At 44.5% G+C, this 25,147-nt stretch overlaps 2 protein-coding genes across 3 annotated transcripts in view; one reads left to right on the top strand and one right to left on the bottom strand.

Moving 5' to 3' along the window:
* The first annotated feature begins 201 nt into the window (after positions 1–201).
* susd5 (sushi domain containing 5) lies at positions 202–13,720 on the top strand. The gene is made up of 5 exons (XM_063039671.1): positions 202–516; positions 3,253–3,430; positions 6,656–6,771; positions 9,485–9,673; positions 12,251–13,720. Exons 1-5 carry the CDS (start codon positions 438–440, stop codon positions 13,456–13,458), a joined length of 1,770 nt encoding a protein of 589 aa, XP_062895741.1. The 5' UTR covers positions 202–437; the 3' UTR covers positions 13,459–13,720.
* A 91-nt stretch (positions 13,721–13,811) lies between these two features.
* The window catches only part of crtap (cartilage associated protein), a 49,057-nt gene continuing 37,721 nt past the window's right edge, over positions 13,812–25,147 (bottom strand). The window contains exons 7-8 of one of the 2 annotated variants that reach the window (XM_063056937.1): positions 15,832–15,913; positions 13,812–15,228 (exon numbers count right to left, since the gene is read on the bottom strand). In XM_063056937.1, the coding sequence (XP_062913007.1) occupies positions 15,863–15,913 (51 nt within the window). In that variant the 3' untranslated portion in view covers positions 13,812–15,228; positions 15,832–15,862. Of the gene's footprint in view, positions 15,914–25,147 lie in introns of both variants that reach the window. The other variant, XM_063056928.1, reaches the window with a different exon arrangement.

The raw sequence follows: 25,147 nt of genomic DNA, 5'->3' as shown, positions 1-25,147 counted from the left end.
TCTTTACCCGTTTATCAGAAGCTCGGAGCTCAAAACAACCCAACCTTAGACAACTGGGCCCGGTTTCGCTTTACAGGGATAGTTTCCTGGCTCCCTGCCCCTGTCGGGGTGCTACAAAAATGTAACTCTCATCACATTCCCGCAGTCTCCAGGTTTCATGAGTTGGGAAGGTAGACGGTTGGGGATGTGGATCTGTGTGGATAGAGAGGGTCGGGGATGGGACGGGTTTGCTGAGACGAAGGGTCCCGGGTCGCGGCTCCGGTGGGTTCTCTGTCCCCGGCACCTCCCGCGCCGCCTGTTTGTTGACGCGCTGGTGCGAGTTTTCACAGCAGTTCCTGTGGATAAAGCAGCCTCCCCGCCCCACCCGCACTCCGTCTCTCGCCGCCCGCCTGCCGTGTGTGACCGGGACTCGCTCTCTGCCCGCCCGGCTCTCGTCGATGGCTTCACGCTCGCACTCTCCCTCGCTTACTGTGGTCTGCTTTCTCCTCGCCTGCGGCGCCAGGGTCCGAGCGCACGGTCAGTTCTCACCTTTATCGAGCACAGTGCGTTTGTAAGCAGCAAGATCGCTGCGCGCTGACAAATGACACGGCGCTCAGCAGTGGCTGGGCAGTGGGAGCTTGGCCGTGGGGTGGGCCCGTCAGATCGGTTATTGCTGCACAGGTGCCGAGAGCCCGTAAGTCGCCGTGGATCCTTCGCCTCCTCTCCCCGCCGGCTCGCCGGCTGCTCTTCTGAGTCCGTGTCTTTCACTCGCTGGAAACAGGCTCTCGACCCCGAACCCCAATGGTTCAGGCTGCTTCTGTTCCGTCACCTCTCCGGGAGTGAACGGCGTATGGGGTCCGCAAACCGGTCGTCAACTCAAGGGCAGTGTTCGCGGTACAACCGTTGCAGGAAAGAAATTCAACGTGCTTTCACAGCCAACCCCCTCCCCCTCCCCGAGTAACGGCGGCTGCTCCTATTTCCCAACATCGTTACAAATATCCACTCCTTGGATAAAATACTGACCCGACGAAAGCGCTATCTCTGCTTCTCTCCCTAGAAATAGTCCCGGAGTATTTCACCGGTCCCTGAACATCCTCTTCGAATCCTGCTGATGTTGGTAATACAAATCCTAGGACGCAGATCGCCCAGACCTCGGAAACCCCGCCGCCTTTCCTGCTTTTAAGACTGTACCGTCATTCACCAAGCCCCGGCCTGTGAAGTGAGCCCCTTAAATCCAAGCCTAGTTCTCGGCCATCAGCAACCCCCCCCCCCAAGTCTGCTCTTTCAGTTGAATACCCGCCCCCCCCCGCCCGGAGTTTCACATCCTTCTACCCTCGAATTAAGGATTTCCTGACGTCACCCGTGAGCTGCCCTTTCTGATCTCACCGTTCCCCTATTTCTTCCCTGTCATCTCATCCTCACAGCACAACGTTCAGCCAGTCCTAGTCCTTTGTCAGGGGGTTCCAGACCTGGAGGACTGCCCTGAACCCATAACTTAATCTTTTATTCCCAGAATTTGTAGACAGGCCTTTCAGATCATGCTTGTGTTTTAATACAAACTTTTGTCACAAATCAGAATAAGGTAGGGATAAATTTCAAATCTTTCTGGTCAGAATCGACTTAAGTTATACTAAGTTCCGGGTATTTCTAAATACGCAATTGGGGGGGGGGAGCAAATTTAATAAAAACTTGGAGATCTCTAACCTGTTGGTGACTCGTATCACCACCGAGTTTGATTTCGGCCATCGTACTGTGCTGTTAACTCCTTGTTATGTCACCGTGTTATTTTGGACCTTTTGTAGATTACAACATCACAGGCGACCGATAAACTTTGCCAGTGAACTAAAAGGACTTGCAGCGTCTTTCGTGGCCAAAGGGTCACTGATGTGTACTATTTTTCTGTGATCTGAGCACTTGTGTTTTAGTGTTGTGTGGCTTGATTTAATCTGAAAAGTGCGGCGGGAAGACGCTTTATGTGGGCCTGAGAGGCCAGACACGGCCTTGCTGTAGCCCCGTGTCCAACAGCGCTCCAGAGCACTCCCCTCCTCTCCGGGCTGCGGGGACTGCAGTAAACGTCCCGAACTAACATACTGTAGGACTGAACCCCCAACCTCTGAATCACAAAATTAGGTAATAGCTGAAAATACCTTTATTTTAAAAAGAATAAAAATTGTAAAAGCAAACACGATTATCTGATGATTACATTTTGATTGGCCCGCTGTTTGCTGAGTCAGACACGCAAACTATGATGGAACAAAAGGTGCTAAAATCAGGCAGGAATATGATGAGAATGAGCAGGGGGACTTAGATACTGCATGGGGAGGAACCCCACCCTGTAGACAGTTGGGCCAATTCTTTGTTTCTTGGCTGTAATGTCATTTTTCAAAAATAAAATATCTTCGCAGCGGAAAGACAGAGACGTGAGAGTAGAAACACAGACATTCAGCATGGAAACAACCTCCTCCCCAACTTGTCCATGCTGACCGATACGCCCAACTATGCTAATCCCATTTGCCCACATTTACCCCAGATCCCTCCAAACCTTTCCTTTCGATGTAGCTGTCTAAGTGTCTTTTAAATATTGCTAATGTACCTATTTTAACTACCACCTCTGGGAGCTCGTTCCATGTACGCACCAACCCCTGCTTGACGAAGTTGCCCATCAAGAACCTTTTAGAGTTAATTTTCATGCCATTTATACCATGGGCGTGTATGCCCACAACAATAAACTTGAACTAAGTCTTGTCTTCCCCTCATGCCCTATAGTTTCTGGCTCCCTGTCCTTGGAAATTTTCACGCAGAATGACCGTGAGCGAAAGTGATGCCTGACTGAGGATCAGAAAGGAACACGAGTCGCTTCATAGGACTTCAGCTCCTAACTGAGATTAGGAACAGGGGTCACTTGACCTTAACCCATCACTGCTTTTATTTTGAGCAATTTATGTTCTTCTAAAGCAAAGACGGCAAGCCAATGGCAAAGCTTCCTGTGAATGAAGAAAGAGAAATGGGATTTAAAAAGAGAGCTTGAAAAATGTCAGAAGGGTCGGTGTTGGGTAGAGGGTTGGAGCTCGAAAGACGGGGTTAGTACTACACAGAGAGTTGGAGATGGACTGAGATATTGGAGCTAGGAAGAAGGCTGGTGCTGAACAGAGGGGTTGCAGTTAGAAAGAGGTTTGAAGTTGGACAGAGGGATTGGGGTTTGAACTTGGGAACTAATCTCAGTAAAGTCATGGATGCGTAAAGGGACATAACTTTGTATTTCTTGTGACACAGGGAGAATGTTTGTGCTCCATGCAAGGGATGAGAACATGCAGTGGGACATGTCTACAGCCGAGGGCTTGTGCATGGAGCAGGGAGCACATCTGGCCACGGCCGAAGAGCTGCAGAGATCTGTGGAGGAGTGTGCGTTCATGGAATGTACCACTGGCTGGATCGCAGGCAACCAGATCGGGTAAGATCTCGAACTTTCAGATCGGTTCCCCTGACCCCACATAACACTTGTTTCAAAGGTTAGTCGGGGTGGATGGGGAGTGACCAGGGGTGAAGAAAGAGCCAAGCAATATCCAGTCAATGGGACAAGGATTGTAGGGAATCCAATAGCTCGGACGTGTGGTCTCTGAAGAGCTTCGGTCCATCCGTCACCGATGTATTCGTGTAAAATCAAGAGTCACATGATTTTAGCTTCCTCCTGAGATCCCAGCATCATAAAAAACAGACTCCGGCCAATTTCACTTACTAAGTAATGTCAGCAAGCAGCTGAGAATACTGGATACAGCAAAAGCTATGTGAAGATACAACATCCCAGGTGCACTAGAACTAGCTGCACCTCTGTCCAAATTGTTCCTGTATGGTTATTAATCTAACAATATGGAAAATTACAAAGAAATATCCTATTCACAAAAAAATGAACAACCCAATCAGTCTATTTTGTCATCCGCAGAGATGGAAAGCGTAATGGACAGTGATATCAAGCAGCATTTGCTCACTAGTAACTTGCTCGCTAGTGCTCAGACCTCATCACAACCTTGGTCCAATTGGTAACCAAAGATCTGAGTTTCAGAGTTGAGTGGAGAGTGACAGCCTTTTAAGCAACGTTTAAACAAGTGTGGCATGAAGGAGCCCTGGTAACATTAATGATCATCAAAGGTCATGATAGCTGCAGGAGTTTACTGTACAAGTTCCCTAGAGCAGACGCCTCAGTCTATCCGTTTCCAGCCACTTCGTCAATCAGACAGTCAAAAACGGGATGCCCACTGATGTTGCACAGTCTTCAATTCCATTCAAAACTCCTTAGCAAATAAAGCAGCAGTGATGTGCGATGGGCATACATTAATGCATAGCAGTGCATCAGGTGGTTGCATTTATGCATCACCAGTAACGTGGCATGGTCATTTTCCAGTGTGTGAACCATGCATAAGAATGAATATGTGCTGTAACCATGTGGTGGCTGAGGTGTGAGGAAGCAGAGTTGAGCACATTTGCTTTAATTGAAGAGACACTGTATCATTGTTCACATTACAAAGCTGACTAGTTGTGGATTAGTAAATGCTGAAAGGAAGAGAGGAGCAGCTTGTTATCCAGTCTCAGCCCAATGTGTTTCACTGAGTCAACACTCACCAGTTTATCAGAGAAGTGTCAATTTGCTCATTAGCATTTAGATGCCATCTGAAGATATTTTGAAGCATAAAACACCACTGACACTTTTATTGATCCTGTGACTGTTAAAGTGACTCACTGACATGTCAATTCCATCTCATATATTCCAGTAACGTGTCTATCATTATGTATTCAGTCCAGACATGTTATTTAAGTAATGGGAAATAAGCTCATTTTTAGATTTAATTGCCTGCCCAGTGTCATGGTAGAGTATTAGATACAAACAATTTTGTTCTCCCAGTACTATTATCAGTATGAAATGGAATCAAATTCAAAGCAGAGCATAACTGTAGTTTCCATTACTTATCACAGGTTGTGCTCTTGCCTTGCCAAAAACTTTTTTTAAATTTTTGTTAACTTGTGCGCAATTGACTATATTTATTGTAAAATAAAATGGTGACATTTCATTCTGCCAAGGCTGGAAAGATCTTCTCAAGTCTCTAAAGCTGATTGGACATTTTCTTTACCTGTTAGGCGTTGAAAGCCTCCAGGAAAGCAGATCTAGAAGATGACTACAGGATTATCTTACTTCTCAGCCCCAATATCTTGAAAGCATTTCTGTTACTACCTGGCTACCTGACAATATCGCTTTGTCAGGTTATAAGTGATTCTGGGCTGTGTATGAGTGCATCCAGTCTGACCCATCTCTGGTCAGCCAGTCTCATTCCACAATGGATGAAGTGCCTTTGTTCTCAGGGGCCAAGCTGATTCTCATCTCAGTCACATTTTACGTTTCTTCAACTTGCCTTTGCTTCTTTTAGAAATAACTTTAGTTCTCTTGTGACGTACATTTCTGCCAAAAGAAACATTGTTGCTTGTTCATTCCATGGAAACTATCCCAGATTTTGAACTGGATTGTGTAGTGAAAGTTCGAGAGTGGCAGTGAATAAATCTGATGGTCCTTCACTCCTGCCAGTTGTGTCAGGTCCAGTCAGACTGAATAGCTGAATAGTTTCTTGGGAAGAAAATCAACAAGGAATGAAAAAATACAAACAGCTGAACTAGACACCAGGGGCTTGGAGATGCTGGGATGGTAACTGCTCACCATGAGGTTAGCAAAGAATGTGGAGAGTCAGGATGGGGGTCTAGCCAGTGATGGTGGGACTGGCAGGCGAGTGGTTGTAGTTATGCAGGACAGGTACAAGCTGGAAAAATCATTCTTACATCTGTCAAGTCCTGATAAGTCTGAAGATGACAAAACAATTTTGGAACAGTGAACTTCAGCCCCTGCACCTCCTCAGAACTGATCTACACCTTTCTGTAGCCTGTGTGGCAGAAGGGACTTTCCATATTCATCTCTGGAAAGTCATGCCCTTAAGCCGGAAAGAAAGCCCCTAGCCTCATCTCGTACCCGCAGACTGATGGGATTTCTAGGATTCTCTGCTGCAGTGCATGATGAAGGATGGAAAGGTTCTGATAAGGGGTCTCCACCTGAAATGTCAACTGTTTACTGTTTTCCTTAGATGCTGCCTGGCCTGCTGAGTTCCTCCAGCATTTTGTGTGTAGTACTATTCCCACCTTGCTTCCCTGTATCTCCCCCACCTATACCAAGAATATTTTATAGCGGCCACGGGGATGGCTTTGGGATGTGGGAGGAAACCAAAGGTCAGGAATTAGTTGAAGTGTATTTTTATTTTTAATTTACAGACGCAGCACGGTAACAGGCCCTTCTGGGCCAACGAGCCCATGCTGCCCAGTTACACCCACGTGACCAGTTAACCTACAAACCCGTACATCTTTGGGATGCGGGAAAAAACCAGAGCAAGTGGAGGAAATCCACATGGTTATGGGGTGAACATACAAACTCCTTATAGACAGAGACTGGAATTGAACCCGAATCACTGGTACTGTCATAGCTTTATGCTAACTGCTACTCTGCCAAGTCACCCCTTAGCTGCATGCAGCCTGTGAAAGACAACTTTAAAATAAAAAATATATAGATATTTTAATGCAAGTTAGTGCTCATTTTCATTTCAAACTACACCAGGTCACTGATGAAATGTCATTCTGTTTCACTCAGGACGATTACATGCAGTAACATGGGCTTTGTTCAACAAGAAACCCAAAGTATCCATGTGAAAACTGAACCAGCTTCTTCAGGCGGTCAGTATGATGCCTTCTGCATTAAAGACAAAGGTTAGTGCTACATTTAATTGGGAACAGCTTCTATATTTCCAGGGGATATTTTTGAAATGGACAGAGGGAACACAGAGCACTACAAATAAATTCAGGTTGTTCTGAGCTAAGCTGAGAGCCAGCACTTGTGATGTACTAGGATTGAGGTAGAACTTCTGTGCTTTCAGACCTCAAGGCTGACAAGCCTAGGGCTGGTTAGAAATAAGACAAAATCTGAAAGCAAGTGCCTACTTGAGCTGCCATGTGAGGCTTATCAGAAAACATCAGGGTTTAGAAATTAATTCCATTAACTAAAATGTTTTCTGTAAATGAACTAGATCTCACTTTTACTTTGAAAATGCCTTACTGATAGTTTTCAGTTAAATCAACAGGGCTGTGGAAGGTTGGATGGAGTCCCTGCTGATATGGGACTGGGTCTTAGGAGAACAACTAACCTCCATAAGAAGCAGCACAGAGTCAGTGGAGTTCAGGGTTAAAAAGAAAGAGCAGGTGGTGCAAACTTGCTGAGTTCCCTTGCATTTAGCAGACTGGGTCCAATTGAGATGCTTCAATGCTAAAAGGTTTGATATGGTAGGTAGAGAAGAAAGAACAGAGACTATTGTTCAATGGAGGGAGGCCACTGTGCATAAGATTTCAGAATACAGATGAGACAGAGTCCATTACAAACAGCAGGACATTTGAGGCATTTCATCTCAGGGAGGAATGTTGGTAAGTGTTGGGGTAGGGGTTGGGTTTTGCGGCAGAGTGGTGGGTATATGATAAGCTTAGAGCCATGCTGTTTGTCTGTGAAATCAGAGGCAATGATCATACACGTTGGAGAACTCCTTCACTCCAAAGGCCATTAAAGCTGGGAATTTGTTGGGAGATTTCATTCTGAAAATTATAGGTTTTGTTGGATCAGAGCTTGAGAATTTATGAAAATGATTGGTTCCATGGATCTGGTTGCAGAGATGTCCAGATCTAATTGAATATGGAGCGTACCTGAGACACACGTCCAAGTCAAAATGGCGTGCATCTAGGGGGTGAACCAATAGTGGGAATGCCCTCAAACACCTTCTGCTCTTGTCCCTCCTGGTGTTAGAGATCACAACTTTGGGAAGTGCTGCTGATGGTTGGGGGGTGATTGACTGAGGCTGCTGCACACTGCCAGCATGATGTGCTGGTGGAGAAAATAAACATTCAGACCAGTGAATGGGTGCCGAACAAATGGTTAACTTTGTGCTGTATTGTGCTGATGTCCCAAGGTCTCGTTACCAGTGAATTGGAACATGTCTCAGATCACTGCTGTACTGCTTTATTAAAGTGAGGGAATAGTCTGCACAAAATTCACACCCAATACTTCATCAGAGATAAAATTTCAATGCAGAAAAGAAATAAAAAGAAAATAACTTATTGGTAGAAATTTTGGCAGAGAAATTTGCCCCTTTGCTGTGTGTTAGACTAGTACTGTGGGTCACTCTGTTGCTACAGTCACACAAAGACCGAGAATTTTCAATGTGAGGCACACATCTGCACCTCAGGTTTAATTGTCTGACACTGAACTCAAACTCAACTTATTGATGTTTTACAAGTTCTGTCAATTTTACTGTGCTACAAAGCAAGTGCAATCATTCCAGGCTGTACAAGAAGGGACATTCTGCTGTTCAAGCAGCATTCTTCCAGCCACTGAGAGTGATGCCAACAAGTTATGAATGATGAAACAATGGGAGGAGAGGAGGTAGGTGAGTATTCCTGCATGGGCTGTTAAAGATCAAAACCTGCAGGATTCCTTGTGTGAGGGTGTCACAAAAAAAACCTTACAGGCCCATCACTAGGTAACTGGGCAGCTGATTAACTGGGAGCCATTAGGACATCTCAGGGAAGTCTGTAATGGAGGACAATTCCCATTCCCATTATGTGAAGTGAATGAAAAGTACAGGAATTTGGCTTTCATTGTTTGAGGTTTGGGTGACCTCCCGTAATTCAGCAGCGAGCATCAAAATGAGATGTGGCTGTGATCAGGTGCAGCCTAGAGTGATCCTGAAGCTGGGAATCTGATAACCGTGACCTTGTCCTCCATGGGCAGAGGTGTAAAAGCAACATGTGTGAAGCTGTATTTGAGGCAGTGACAACCTGTAAACCTCACTAACAAAACTATTGCGCATTGGCTCTTTAAGCATTGGTTTCTGGGAACCAGGGTTTGTAAAGGCTGACTGTTTTGTCACTAAGTAAAAACTTTACTTTTCAGATCAGTGAAGTTGAACATTTCACTGCAAATGAAGTTTGGTATTCCATTGGCAATGATGTCATTTGACTTTCTGCCAGAAATAAAATGTGAGGCAAAGCAACATATTTGCTGAACATTGAGAGGCTAAGTTCCTTGCAAACACTCAAAGAGAGAGTGGAGAGAGAAAATTAGTTTATATGTAGATTTCTCATTTCCATACTCCAGAAAGGAGGCACTCTCAGCTCTATGATTTCCTACCTACAATATAATGTCTTTCTACAGATTATTTCATTTGAGGTAAATTCATTTATAATGTTGGTTTATGATTTTCCTGCCCAATGTTTCACAGTGGTATCTTGCGTGTCTAAGCTTCATAACCACTGATTAAACCATAGGTTACAGAGTAGTCACTTACGGTGAGGCATGGCCAAAACCTGACATTGGGATAAAAATGACCTATGAATATTTCATTAATTTTGTAAAATCATCTTCTTTCTTTATCTGCAGGTAAACCTTGTGGAGACCCTCCTTCCTTTCCCAACATTGTACTGCAGGACTACACTGGAACTGAAATGGGCGATGAGCTGCTGTACGTCTGTGCACAGGGCTATATCATGGCCAGAGGAGAGAATGCCTTCAGCTTGTTGTGTAATAGCTGTGGAGAGTGGTATGGGTTTGTGCAAGCTTGTGTAAAAGGTGAGAGATGTACTGATCCTCAAACACTAACATCCAATATGGCCAATGATGCATTGTTGAGCAATATGGTTAAGAACACCCATGGGTTGCCTTCCCACTTGGCTGTAGTATCACAATACATCAGTGCGCTATGATATTTCACCATCTGCCACAGTGTATGGCAGTGTACCATGGTATATTATAATGGATCAGTGTGTCAGTGTATAACATAATTCGTCACAGTGTGTCAGTGTGCCATGGATCACAGTATATGAAGGTGTAATATCACAAGCCATTGATTATCAGTATGACACAATGTATCATGGTCCATCACCATGTGACTCCATATATCAGAGAGCCATATTACCAAATATCACAATGTATCAAGGTGGATCAGCGAGTAACTACACTGAATTCAATTGAATTGAATTGACTTTATGTCTTACATCCCTCATATTCATGAGGAGTAAAAATCTTTACATTACGTCTCTGTCTAAATGTGCAATGTGCAATCATGGGAATTTAAAATAATTTGTAATAAATAGAACAGTCAATGCAATATAGAGTACACTCAAATCAGTGTGAGTTCATCAGTCTGGTGGAAGCAGCTGTCCCGAAGCCTGTTGGTCCTGGTTTTTATGCTGCGGTACAGCTTCCCGGATGGTAGCAGCTGGAATAGATTGTGGTTGGGATGACCTATGATCCTACAACAACTACAGATGCACTGGGCTGTCCACACCACTCTCTGCAGAGACCTGTGATTGAAGGGAAGTACAGTTCCCATACCAGGCAGTGATGCAGCCAGTCAGGATGCTCTCAATTGTGCCCCTGTAGAAAGTTCTTAGGATTTGGGGACCCATACCAAACTTCTTCAACCGACCGAGGTGAAAGAGCCGCTGTTGTGCCTTTTTCCACCACACAGCTGGTGTGTACAGAGCATGTGAGGTCCTCGGTGATGTGGATGCTGAGGAACTTGAAGTTGTTTATCATCTCAACCCCAGATCCATTGATGTCAATAGGAGTTAGCCCATCTCCATTCCTCCTGTAATCCACAATCTGCTCTTTTATTATTGCAACATTGAGGGAAAGGTTGTTTTCTTGACACCACTGTTTCAGAAAGATGACTTCTTCCCTGTTGGCCACCTCGTTATTGTTTAAGGTAAGGCCAATCAATGTAGTGTCATCGGCAAATTTAATTAGCAGTTTGGAGCTGTGGATGGCAATACAATCATGGGTATACAGGGAGTAAAGGAGGGGACTCAGTACACAGCCCTGAGGGGCTCCTGTGTTGAGAGTCAGTGGGGTGGAGGTGAGGGAACCCACTTTTCCAACCTGCCGGTGATCTGACAGGAAGTCCAGGATCCAGCTGCACGAGGCATGGTCAAGGCCGAGGTCTCTGAGCTTCTTGCTGAGCCTGGGTGGAACTATGGTGTTGAATGCTGAACTGTAGTCCAAGAACAGCATTCTCACATAAGCATCCTTCTTCTCCAGATGTGTAAGGGCACTATATAGAGTAGTGGCTATTGTGTCATCTGTCGATCGGTTGTGTAGAGGGTCCAGTTTGGGTGGTAGCAAGCTGCAGATGTAATCCTTGACCAGCCTCTCAAAGCATTTGCTTATTATTGAGGTGACTGCAACAGGATGCCAGCTGTTCAAGCATGTTACCTTGGTCTTTTTTGGTACAGAGACAATGGTGGATAATTTGAAGCAGGAGGGAGAGGGTAAGGGAAAGGGGGAGATTAAAAATATCAGTAAACACACCTGCCAGTTGTGCTGCGCACATCCTGAATACTCACCCTGGGAAGCCATCCTGTCCCGCAGCCTTGTGACTGTCCACTCGTTGGAAACATCTGCGTACCTCACCCTCAGAGATGTTGTTGTAAGGTCATTGATTTGAACCACTAATCCTGCTTCTCTTAACAGATTTTTCCTGATCTCTTGATTATTTTCACCATTCTTTGTTCTATTTCACTTGGCGCCTTACTTCAGTTACAGTGATCCATGGTCTCCCTCTCTCCCAGCATCAGATGCATCCTCTGGGACGGGCTAGGGTGGGAGCATCAGGCCAGAAGCAGCGAGACAGTGGTGCCACTTTGCTCATGTCAATTACCTGCAGATGGAGCTTGCCCTAACCCCAAGGCAGGGAAGACGAGCCTCAATCCAGTATCGTCACTACCCCTTTGCCCTCACCAGCTCCAGCAAGTTGTGGTGCTGCCTGTAATGCAAGGCCAGAATGTTGAAGGAGTGTAGATAGTACAGGGTAGGCTGGGTGATGTAGGTTCAGGGATATCTGGGATAAAAGTGGAGAAAGTGGTCGAGTGGGAGCTTTGGGATGGAGAGGTTCTGGACATTACCCAAAGGCATTGAGCCTGGCATCATCTAAGGAAGAAAGGCCCAAACCAACATTGCACATTAACTCTTCTCCCAATAATCTAAGCCCCAAACGAACTTCAGTAACCTTTGGGCTGAGAATTAGCTACAGTTGTGAAAGACAATTCTAAAAAACTAAGACCTGTAAATCAGTAATCTTCCACATTGTATAAAAGTACCATTGAATGTTCAATTGAAGCTCATCCAGTGAAGCTATTTGTTTTACAGATGAAGCTGAAGGCCACATTGACTATGAAGACAAGTTCTCCAATGCAGACACACTGCCATTTTCAGACCCTGCTGGAGAGCACGACCGAGCCCTCCCTGCTGAAGATGATGTGGAAGATCCTGAGGGTGGATTAGATGAGGCAGCTGATGGGTCATTAAGAGAAAGCAGCAGAGAAATCATGCAACCAACTGAGTCACCAGTCTCTTTCCTCAGCCAGAAGCAACTGCCTTGGTTCCCCTCAGAATTCCCAAATGTTGAGCAGCCCACTATCAGGAAAGCAGATGTGCAGTCAAAAATTTTAATCCCTGCAAATGATAATCAAATTGCAGCAAAGGCTGAAGATGATGAGGGAGACCGAACGGGAGAAGATGAAGGCTTGCCCATTGGCCCATCCATTGTGCAGAATGAGACTAAAATTAGCAAGGAAACAGTGGTTGGGACGAACAGATCACTTCACCAGGTGGACAGTTACCCCACTATATCAGAAACAGAAGAAAGTCAGGTTACTGGATCCATGGAAACACAGGAGGAAGCTCTTGCCACTACATACCATTCTAACCATATGGAAATTAGGACAGGTGCTTCAAGCAACACCTTGGCCAACCATCACACTCGGCTCATGACTGCACCAACGGGGCACTTGCACCTAGATGTTCAGACACCAGTGCCTGAAATAATCAGTGTCAGTAGAGACAGTGAGATCCCCACAACCACATTGTGGGGTCAAGTCACTGAAGAATTGTGGAAATTCTCTGACCCTGCTACTGACCCCTCTCTGCTTCTCACAAATGCTAGAGAAACAGTAAGTGAGGATTTGCACCCTGTAGACAGATCTGCAGTATCGACACCAGTAGCTGGGGTTTCAACACTTTACAGTCCAGCCACACCTGAAGTAAGTGCTCAGACCTTGACAGATCTTTCAGCCTTTGACACGATTGATCACTTCACCAGAAGCGGGAATTTCAGTGATAGGGCTGAGGCCAAGCTGCAGCCAACAGTCGAGAGCTGCAGGGGGGAGAACTGCTCCAGCTCCCAGCAGGGCCCCATGATCGCCACCATCGTCGCGGTGATCGGTCTGCTCACCCTGGCTGTTATCTTGGCTACATGGTGCTACAGGCACAGGCACCAGAAAACATCTGTGTATGAGCTGAACGGGAAGGGACAGGTCAGGCGTAGGCAACACATTGAAATGCAGCAGAGAGTGTAAGTGGAAGTGTGTTTTTGAAGGGGGATCCACACTCACAGGAACATTCACAACCGGCATCTCACTGCACACATTGAATATTCAAAGCACTATTAGAAATAAATAAATATTACACAGAGGTATGCTCTCAATATGTGGAATATTTAAAAAGATCAATGAATGGGTCACTTGAACTTGCTCCACAGGTGGAGAGGAAGATTTCTGAGTCTGTCTGTAGGGACAGCCTCACTGATTTGGTAAAGGGATTGGTAGAAACAAGCTGAGACATTCCATGTACAGTAGGAGTCTGGCAAGGGGAGGGTGGGGGAGGGGTTGTGACTTAAAGTGGCTACTGCCTGCAACAAGTCAAGAAATTTAATTGGCTTGCAGGGTTTAGTTAACACCACGGTAACTATCAATCTTTCCTTCAAAAACCAAAGGCAACAAGAAAATTCACTGTGTCCGACACAGAGGATCATACTAAGTGAAGGTTTCCTTACTGAATGCTGGAGATAGATGGGGTTTCAAGCCACTATATCCCAGCCACACGAAACATATACTGGCCTTTGATAGATTTTCCAGCACTACATTTTGTATACACCCATCTTTGTTCAATGACATTACACTCTGTTCTGAAAAATTTCAAGGCAATTATTTTTCCATGTGTAAAGTGTCGTGGGCTTATCTGAGGCGACATACAGAGATAAATAAATATAATCTTTTAAGCAAGATAAAAATGTTTTTTATTAGGCTTAAGGCACCAACTTGGTTGTACAGTTCTTAAACATCTTTTAAATTTTGAACACGATGGCTGTAGTGTATAAAGATTAATAATGTTACATTTGTGTAATCATGAAAACGAAGATTCTCTGTAAGATACTGTGGCGTACTCTGCATTGGCTGGGCTAACAAGCAGAGATTCGGGATTGTGTTGGGGCACAAGAGATAAATTACTCAAATAGCAAGTGAGTAACCTTTGTTAAACTTTATCTGACAAAATGCTTTCAATTTTCAAAAATAAATCCAAAAAGTTAAATATACCTTGTGTTTCTTTGTTCAGCCAGTTTGGGTTGTATGTGAAAAGACAGTTTGCTGCTTGGTGTAAACATGGAAAGAATTTAAGGGCAACCTTTGTGGGATATTTTTGGTGGAAGAGGTTGAAAGTGACCAACAAAGGTTTGCATTGTGTCCCCAGTAACACACACCTTCTCATCATTCGCAATGACATCTGATTTAGACTTTCCTATAAAAAACAACTTAAGAGCTATAAATATTGTAGATTATGTAGGCTATCAAAGCAACAATTGATCATTCAGTGAGTGTAAAAACTTAAAGGGAGTGCTTCACTGGGTTATTCAAACCACAGGCCAAATGTGTAAAAGGAACTGCTGTTTGAGGTATGGCTCACAACCAAGTGTCCAGCCCAGGCAGCTGCAGTGAAAGATTGGTTCTGGGTTTTTCACACTGACTTGCTAAAACGGCATCAAGGGTCTATGTTCAAACATTAATAAATGAGTCAATGTTTTCCCTGGCATTGAGGTACGGTAGCTAGTAGGAGCTTGAGACAGCGAATGAAACAAGTGTCAGGTTTAAGCTCTCCGTACGTCAACGTTCAACAGTTCTTTCAGATCTATTTCAAACTTGCTCCAATAACTTGCAGATTTCCCCTTTGCTGTTTGAGATTCTGACAAATTTCAGTATCTTCTATTTTGACACTTGATGATTGCCATTCCCGTAACAGGTTTCACCGTGACCCTACTCCCAAGGGTCTTTCTGGACGAAAAGCATAAGTAGCTGTTGGTGACCAAAATTGATGTGTAGTGTGAATCCTCAGTGTTACAGCACCAAATACAACGTGACCATGAGTGTGACCCAGGACGACACTCCTGAGTGAAACCAATTAATTATGCCAAAAGAAAACAGAGGGTACCATTTCATGGTATTACAGGCAGACTGTGCGAAAAGTGCTGTCGATCATCAACCAGACTGAGTAGGGAAAAGGAGGACGGAGCAATGTCAACATTGTGGTTCCGAGGAAGGCAGTGGGAATGATGCCCTTTGGTTTCCGCATACTGAAGCATCACTGGCCAGACCTGGGCTCACAAGTCTGGTGCGAGGTATGGAGGTGAAGGCAGGCAGATGTGGTAGACAGTGTTGTAGTTGAGAATGGAACGGGTGGAAGATGGAGGGGAGAGAATAGGGAAGGAGGGTTGGGGTGGAGGGAATAGGGCGAGGATGTGGTGTGCAGGGAGAGAATAGGTGTTGTGGGAGGGGATGGGGTGTGTATGTAGAGTGGGACATTAGATCTGTGTTACATCTTTGAAAGACAGTCAGAGGGTCATGGTCAACGCTGAAGAAATAATGAGGCAATTAAAAAGGGTAATGCAACTTTTTCACCTTCCCTGTAGATTTTGACCTGTTGCACATGTCAGCTGTCTGGAGCTTCCAGAAGATCATCCATGTATTCCAGCACTTCTCCCTGCAGATACAGGCATGTGCTGCATGTTAAATTTAGAAACACAATCATTATAACTGTCATGCTTCATGGGAGTAATTTCAGGGATTCTGCATAGCTGCTGGCTACATTGAGGAACAAAAACACTCCTGTGTCATACACTACAAAATGACGCTGAGAACCTCATTGTACTGGTTTGAACAGGTGGCTGATGACTGCCCTTGGAGATCTTTGCGATCCCAGGACGCAGTATTCTCTTGGGAATCAGGAAGCACCCTGACCCCTACCTCTCACTATGACAGGCACTTCCCAGACTTACCTCTGTCAATATAATCAAAGGGAAGAAATGTCCAGCTGATACTCCAAAAAGCCAAATAGTTGGAAAATCACCAAGCCTTTGCTTTTCTGAGCACAGCTGGTCAGAATAGCGCACTACCCAACCCATAGCTAGACATTTAAACCAGGGCTAATTGCTGGAGAATAAGGAGGGCACTGACACATGGGGGAGTTAAACCATGTCATATTAACTATAATATTTTGTATCACATTATATATGAACATCTAGATGTTGTGTTGTCCATATTGTCCGCTGAGGGAGTTTTCTGCCATCACCCTGGTAGTGGTGTACACTCCAATTCAAGTCAATGTCAGGGAAGCACTGGATTAGCTGAGTACCACGATCAGCACTTACAAAACAGTGCATCCATTCATTTGGGGGGATTTCAACCAGGTCAGACTGAAGAAGTCTCTGAACATCTACCACCAATATATCACCTGTGGGACAAGAGAAGCCAACATACTTGGCCACTGTTACACCACCATCAAGAATGCTTACTGTGCCATCCAACGGCTGCACTTCGGAAAGTTCGATTACTTGGCTGTACTTCTACTCCCGGCATACAGGCAGAGACTAAAGACCGCAGCACCAGTGGTGAGGGCCACAAAGGAATGGTCAAGAGAGATGGGGGGATGCTTACAGGACTGCTTTGTGTTAGCGGACCGGACAATATTTAGGGGTTCATCTTCAAATCTGAATGAATATGCCACAGTTGTCACTGATTTCATTAAGACCTGTGTGCTTTCCAAAAACATACCAGACATACCCAAACCAAAAGCCGTGGATAGACCAAGAGATTTATAGTCTGTTGAGGGCTAGATATGTGATACTCAAGACCGTCATCAAGAACTATACAAGAAGTCCAAGCATGAGTTATTTTAAGAGCGAGAAAACAATTCTGATTGAAGTTCGAGGAGTGAAAATTTTGAAAGTACACCTGAAGGTAGGATACTGAAAGCCTGCTGCAACCCACTAGTGGGGGTGTTCAAGGACATCTTCAGTCTCTCACTGCTATGACTGGAGGTACCCACCTGCTTCAAAAGGGCAACAGTCATACCAGTGCCCAAGAAGAACAGGGTGAGCTGTCTCACAGACCATCATACAGTAGCACTCACATCTACTGTGATGAAGTGCTTTGACAGGTTGGTCCTGGCCAGAATGAACTCTTGTCTGAGCAAGGACCTGGATTTGCTGCAATTTACCTATCGCCCCAGTAGGTCTACAGTGGATGCAATCCCACCGGCTCGACACACGGCCTTAGATGACTTGGATAATTGCGATACCTATGTCAGGTTGCTGTTTATTGATTACAACTCAGAGTTCAACAACATCATATCCTCAGTACTAATCAACAAGTTTCAAATCCTGCGCTTCTGTACCTCCCTCGACAACTGGATCCCTGATTTCCTTATTGGCAGACCACAGTCAATGCAGATTGGAAATAATATCTCCTCCTTGCTGACAATCAATGCTGGCACTGCTCAAGGATGCTTAGCCCACTGCTCTACTCTCTCTACTTCCACGGCTGTGTGGGCAGGCACAGCTCAAATGCCATCTACGAATTTGCCGATGACACGACTGTTGTGGGCAGAAATTCAGACGATAACAAGGAGGCGAACAGGAGTGAGATAGATCAGCTGGTTGAGTGGAGTTGCAACAACAACCTTGCACTCAATATAAGACCAAGGAACTTATTGTGGGATTCAGGAAGGGGAAATCCAGAGAACACAAGCAGTCCTCATCAAAGGATCAGCAGTGGACAGGGTGAGCAGTTTCAAATTCCTGAGGAAGTATCCTGGGCCCAACATATCGATGCAATTACAAAGAAGGCACAACAGTGGCTCTATTTCATTAGGAGTTTGAAGAGACTTGGTATGTCACCAAAGACTTGCAGATTTCTACAGGTGAACCAACAGAACATTCTAACTGGTTGCATCACTGTCTGGTGTGGAGAGGTGACTGCATAGGATTGGAAATAGCTGCAACTCGGCCAGTTCCATCATGGGCACTAGCCTCCTCAGCATCAAGGATATCTTCAAAAGGCTATGTCTCAGAAGGTGGCATCCATCATTCAGGAGCCCCCACCACCCAGGACTTGCCTTCTTCTCATTGCTACCATCAGAGAGGAGGTAAAGAGCCTGATGACGTACCCTGAACATTTTAGGAACAGCTTCTTCCCCATCACCATCAGATTTCTGAAAGGACAATGAACCGCACAATCTTTTTTGCTTTCTTTTTGCATGACTTATTTGATTTATTTTTAACACACTGTATATATTTCTTACTGCAATACATAATATATTGCAAATTGCAATGTACTACTGCAAAACAACATATTTCCCGACATAGGCCAGTGATATTAAACCTGATTCTGAACCAAAAAAGTTCTGTAAATGATCAAATACATCCATTCCATCATGAAGACTTTGTGCTTCGATATAAATGATCAGGAATTCACTGCAAAATTCTTGAGCAGTGTTTGCTAAGAATACTCCCTCTGTGCAGGGAGAGGAGGGAGTGAGACGTAAGAGTAAGTGTAATGAACCGAAGCTCCTGGCAGGCAACTACCACACAGACACTCATTCACACGCACCAACACACACCCACACCAACACAGCACAGGCACACAAAATACAGAAAAAATAAATAAGGTCTTTGGAAGCTGAACTCTTCAATCTTAGAATGTCTGGTTCAATATTAGGTTACAAGACGCAAGAGCAGAATTAGGCCATTTGGTACATAGAGTCTGCTCTGACAATCAACCATGGTTGATATTTTTCTGTCCCATTCTCCCACCCTCACCTCTTACCAATCAAAACCTTATCAATCTCTGCCTTAAATACATAAATGATTTGGCCTCCATAGCCCTCTGTAGCAACAAATTCCACAGATTCATAAGATTGCATGATACAGGAGCAGATCACCATTCAGTCCATCGAGTATGACCACCATTCTATCATGATTGATTTATTATCTCTCTTAACCCCTCCACTCTTCTCCCTGTAACCTTTGACACCCTTACTAATCAAGAAAGTATCAACCGCCGCTTTAAATATACCCAATGATTTGGTCTCCACAACCATTCGTGGCAATGAATTCCACTGATTCACCACCATCTGGCTAAAGAAATTCTTCCTCATCTCTGTCTAAAGAGATGTCCTTTTATTCTGAGGCTGTGTCCTCTAGTCCTAGACTCTCCCACAACTGGAAACAACTTCTCCACCTCCGTTCTATCCATGCCTTTCAATATTCTGTCGGTTTCACCGAGATCCCTGTCTCCCTGTCCTCCTTCTAAATTCCAGTGAGTACAGGCCTACAGCCATCAAACAGTCCTCATATGTTAACCCTTTCATCCCTAGGATCACTCTTGTAACCCTCCTCTGTAAATTCTCCAATGTAAACACATTCTTCCTTAGGTAAAGGGCTTAAAACTGTTCAGAATACTCCAGATGTAGTCAGACCAATGCCATATGAAGCCTCAGTATTACATTCTTGCTTTTATTTTCTCACTCTCTCAAGATGCATTTGCCTTCCTTACTACAGACTCAACCAGGAAGTTAACCTTTGGGGAACCCTGCACTAGGTCTCCCAAGTGCTTTTGCACTACTGATTTTCGAATTCTCCCCATTCAAAAAAATAGTCTGTGGCCTTTATTCCTTCAACTAAAGTGCATAACCATGCACTTTCCACCACTGTATTCCATCTACCACTTCTTTGTCCATTCTCCTAATCTGTCAAAGTGCTCCGGCTGACTCTCCTTCCTCAACACGGGCTGCCCACAAAGCCATCAATTCCATCACCCAAGTCATTGATACGTCTAACATCAACCACTGAGGAACATTAAGAGTCGTGGGAGTCAACCAGAAAAAGCTCCCTTTATTCCCACTCTTTGCCTTTGGCCAGTCAGCAAATATTCTAACCATGCGAGTACCTTTCCTATAATACTATGGGCTCTTATCTTGTTTAGCAGCATCTTGTCAAAAGCCTTCTGAAAATCCAGTAGACAATATCCTCTCTGTCTATCCTGCCTGTTACTTCCTCAGAATTCCAACTGATTTGTCAAGCAAGGTCTCCCTTGTCCTTGGGCTATTTTATCATGTGCTTTCAAGTACAAATATCCCGAAACTCATCCTAAATAATTGACTCTACAATCTTACCAACCACTGAAGTCAGACTAACCCACCTATAACTTCCTGTCTTCTGTCTCCTTCTCTTTTTAAAGAGTGGAGTGATATTTGCAATTTTCCAGTCCTCTGGAACCATCGCTGACACAAGTGATTCTTGAACGACCACCACTAATGTATCCACAATCACTTCAGCTGCCTCTTTCAGAACCCTGGTGTAGTCCATCTTGCTCAGGTGACACTGGCCTTCAAATTCTTCAGCTTCTCAAGCATCTTCTTAGTAATAGCAACTGCACTCACTTTTGCCCCCTCCCCACTCAACGGCATTTATGGCAAACTACTAGTGTCTTCCACAGCTAGGGATGATGCAAAACATCAATTCAGTTCATCAGCCATTTACTTGTTCCCCATTATTGCTTCCCGAGTGTCATTTTCCAGAAGTCCGACATCCATTCTCGCCTCTCTCTTTAAATACCCGAGAAAACATTTGGTGTCCTCTTTCATATTACTAGCTAGCTTATTTTCACAGAGCTATAGAGCCACAGAATGCTACAACATAGAACCAGGCCTTGTGGCCCATCTGGTCCATGCTGAACCATTAATTTACCTAGTCCCATCGACTTGCACCCGGACCATAGCCTTCCAAACTTCTCCCATCCATGTAGCTACCCAAATTTCTCTGAAATTTTGAAATTAACCCTGAATGCTCCACTTCTGCAGTCAGCCTGTTAGACTCTCTCACCACCCTCTGAGTGAAGAAGTTGCTCCTCATATTCCCCCGAAACATTTCACCTTTCATCAAAAACCATGACCCCTAGTTGTAGTTTCACCCAACCTCAGTGTAAAAAGCCTGCTTGTGTTTACCCTATCTATACCCCTCATAATTCCGTATATCTCTATCAAATCTCCTCTTAATCTCATACATTCCAGGGAATAAAGTCCTAACCTGTTCAATCTTTCCCTATAACTCACGCCCTTAAGTCCTGGCAACATCCTAGCAAATTTTCTCTGCATTCTTTCAATCTTATTTACATCTTTCCTGTAGGGAGGTGACCAAAACCAGACACAATACACCAAATTAGGCCTTACCAATGTCTTTTACCATTTCAGCATAACATCCCATCTCCTGTGCTCAACACATTGATTTATGTATGAAGGCCAATGTGCTAAAAGCTTTCTTTATGACCCTATCTACATGTGATGCCACTTTCAGGGAAATATGGATCTGTTTTCCCAGATCCCTCTGTTCTACTACAATCACTACCACTCTGTACCCTACCACTCACCATGTAAGACCCACCCTGGTTGGTCCTCCCAAAGTGCGACATCTCACTCTTGTCTACGTTAAATTCCATCTGTCATTTTTCAGCCCACTATTCCAACTGATCCAAATCCTATTGCAAGTTTTGATAGTCTTCCTCACTATCCACTGTACCCCCAATCTTGGTGTTATCCACAAATTTGCAGATCCAGTTTACCACATTATCACCCTGATTATTGCTACAGATGACAAACAAGAATGGACCCAGCACCGATCCCTCTGGTACTCCACGAGTCACAAGCCTCCAGTCAGAGAGGCAACCAGTTACTACTACTCTGTAGCTTCTCCCTCAAGGCCAATGTCTAATCCAGTTTACTACCTCATCTTAAATGCCCAAGCGACTGAACCATCTTAACCAATATCCCATGCGGGATCTTGTCAAAGGCCTTGATAAAATCTATGTACACAACATCCACTGCCTTACCTTCATCTAATTTCCTTGTAACTTCCTTGAAAAAGTCTAAGGTTGGTTAGACACGACTTATCCACACACAAAGCCATGTTAACTATCCTTAATCAATCCCTGTCTATCCAAATACATATATCCAGTCCCTTAGGATACCTTCCAATAACTTTCCCGCTAATGATGTCAGCCTCACTGGCCTAGAATTTCCTGGTTAATTATTAGAGCCTTTGTTAAACAACAGAACAACATTACCTATCCTGCAATCCTCCAGCACCTCACCTGTGACTAAAGATGTTTTAAATATGTTTGCTCAGGCCCCTGCAATTTCTGTACTAGCCTCCCACAGGGTCAAAGGGGACACCTTGTCAGGACCTGGGGATTTATTCACACTAATTTGCTTCAAGACAGCAAACACCTCCTCCTCTGTAATCTGTACAGGGTCCATGCCTTTGCTGTTGTATTGCCTCACATCTATAGACTCTGTGTCCGTCTCCAGAGTAAATACATCTACAAAAAATCCATTTAAAATATCCCCCAACTCTTTTGACTCCATTCACAGATTACCACTCTGATCTTCCAGAGGACCATTTCTGTCCCTTGTTATCTTTTTGCTCTTTATATAGGTGTCTGTAGAAATCCTCATAATTCTCCTTCACCTTGTCTGCTTGAGCAACCTCATGCCTTCTTTAAGCCGGCCTAATTTCCTTCTTAAATGTTCTCTTGCATTTCTTATACCCCTCAAGTACCTCAATTGTTCCTGTCTGCCTATACCTACAATGCACCTCCTTCTTTGTCTTAACTAGGGCCTCAATATCTCTCGAAAACCAAAGCTCCTAACCTGTTATCCTTGTCTTTTATTTTGACAAGAACAAATGAACTCTGTACTCTCAAAATTTCACTTTGGAACACCACTCACTTACCAAGTACTCCTTTGCCAGAAAACCACCTGTCCCAATCCACACTTGCTAGATCCTTCCTGATACCATCAAAATTGGCCTTTCTCCAATTTTAATTTTCAACTCGAGGACTAGACTGATCCTTTGCCATAACTACCTTGAAACTAAAGGCATCATGATCACTAAATGCAAAGTGTTCCTCTATGCAAATTTCTGCCACCTGCATTGACTCATTCCTTAATAGGAGATCTAGTATTGCACTCACTCTAGTTGGTCTTTCTATGTACTGATTAAGAAGTCACAGACTTTTGAGTGGTCTATAATATAATCCTATTAATGTAATCAAACATTTCTTATTTTTCAGTTCTACCTTTAGATGCTTCAGTAGAGGAACTCTCCAGTCTGTCCTGACTGAGCACAGCTGTGTCATTTTCCCTAACTAGTAATTCCACCCCTCACACTCTATCATGCTTCATATTTCATCTTTTCTCCCTTTATTGCTTTTTTGGTTGCCTTCTGTTGTTTTTTAAAGGCATCCCAATCTTCTACCTTCCCGCTAACTTTTGCAATATTGTAACTTTTGCAATTTTGCCCTCTCTTTTGCTTTTATGCTACCATCATCCCTTCTCGGTCCCCTTCCAATCTACTTTGGCCTTCCCCTTTACTCAGAAATTATTTACTTTTCGGTGCTGCTTTCTAATTCAGTCCCTAACTACTCAAATTCCCTCAGCAGACCCTCTGTCCTCATTCTATTTAAGTACCTACATGGGGGACCACAACTACTGGATCTTTTCCTTCCAATTCCAAATTCCTCTGCAGGTCAGATAATATGACCTGAACCTGGACACCGGGCAGACAATACAACTTTCAGGACTCTTGATCCTTGCAGTGAAGAATTGTGTCTAATGCCCCGTGTAAGGTGGTTACTTCTTTTATGTTACTGCTAACGCTAATAAAAGGGCTTCTTTCTTATGTTATAATAAAAATGGCTTTTCTGTAATAATAACTGCGATGTAAGGAGTTCTCTCTCTCCCGCTTGTTTGGGTTATATTATTGATAAGAGAGGGGATGAAGCAATAAGTGTCCATGTTATTCTTTTTGTGGGTGATATTCTGGGAACCGGGTGGTTTGGCAGGTTTTCGGGAGGAGAACCGAAGAGGAAGGAAGTGCTGGACGCCCTCTGGTCGACCCCCGAGCGGCGAGTCGAGGGGGTCGGAGGAGATTGAATGGTGGAAAGAGGACCCTGTTAATTGAGCTCCAATGGTTGTGCACGAAGTGGTTGAACTCTGATAAGCTTGGTGCCTTTTACTTTCCCTTTTATATTGTATCTCTATTAATTACATAGTTCCAGTAAGACTTATAAAGTGTAATCTGTAAATTGTAGATTGTGTGCTGTCTGATATTTGATGTATGAGTTTGTACCAGGTGGCATTACACAGCAACTACGCAACCGTGAGACACAGTTTGGCGGGCAGACGGGGTTTCCCCTAGATAAACACAAGCCGATAGCCCTGCGCATTACATTTCTGGGGCCATCGTCCGGGGTTGAATTCTGTGTAAGCTGTATAAATCGCCACGTTAAGTAGTGCGGAGATGGACCGGGATAAGATTGTAAGCTGGTGTGAGTTCGAGGACGTACCGGTTAATCATGCATGCGTGTTAAGTGGGGTGGATTTCTGCACTTTGGAAGAAGTGCTAGTGCGAGGGTTGAGTCTGATTAAAGCTATCAGCAAGGTAGAACTGATAGCTAGAAGGTGTGGTAAAGAACTGGAATCAAGCTGGGTGTTGGTTCGTACGAGTGCTGACGTCATGACATTGGAACTGCCAGTGACAGTCGGCGTCCAGGGGAGGCGGGGGCATGGGGCCTCCACACCTTCCCAGAGGATGAATGTGAGGAGACACCGGAGGAAGAGTTTGATGAGACACCGGGGAGGTGCCAGTAGCCAGAGATGGAGGGTTGAAGGAATTTGCGAGGGAACAAGTTCTCGGGGTAATGAGGGAAGAGGGGCAAGAGGGGTCAGAGTGGGAAGGATTGGTCAGGCCCCGTCCCCCAGCTAGAGGTGAGACCTCCGAGTTGGCAGCTGCCATTACCCCCCCTGGTGAGAAGGGCCGAGGGGCCCCACCCAAAGCTGAGAATTTTCTCAGGAGCTACGCCTACCCCGGAAGGGGAGGAC

This window comes from Mobula hypostoma, chromosome 1, assembly GCF_963921235.1.
Source record: "Mobula hypostoma chromosome 1, sMobHyp1.1, whole genome shotgun sequence".
NCBI classification, from domain to species: domain Eukaryota; kingdom Metazoa; phylum Chordata; class Chondrichthyes; order Myliobatiformes; family Myliobatidae; genus Mobula; species Mobula hypostoma.
The sequence above is the reverse complement of the archived record's forward strand: the minus strand, read 5'-3'. Positions and strand labels throughout refer to the sequence as shown.

Excerpts from the sequence above, each read along its gene's own strand:
- susd5 (XM_063039671.1), top strand. The coding sequence starts at position 438 with ATGGCTTCACGCTCGCACTCTCCCTCGCTTACTGTGGTCTGCTTTCTC. Across the intron at positions 517-3,252 it reads CGCCAGGGTCCGAGCGCACG|GGAGAATGTTTGTGCTCCAT; the intron begins GTCAGTTCTCAC and ends CTTGTGACACAG. Across the intron at positions 6,772-9,484 it reads CTTCTGCATTAAAGACAAAG|GTAAACCTTGTGGAGACCCT; the intron begins GTTAGTGCTACA and ends CTTTATCTGCAG.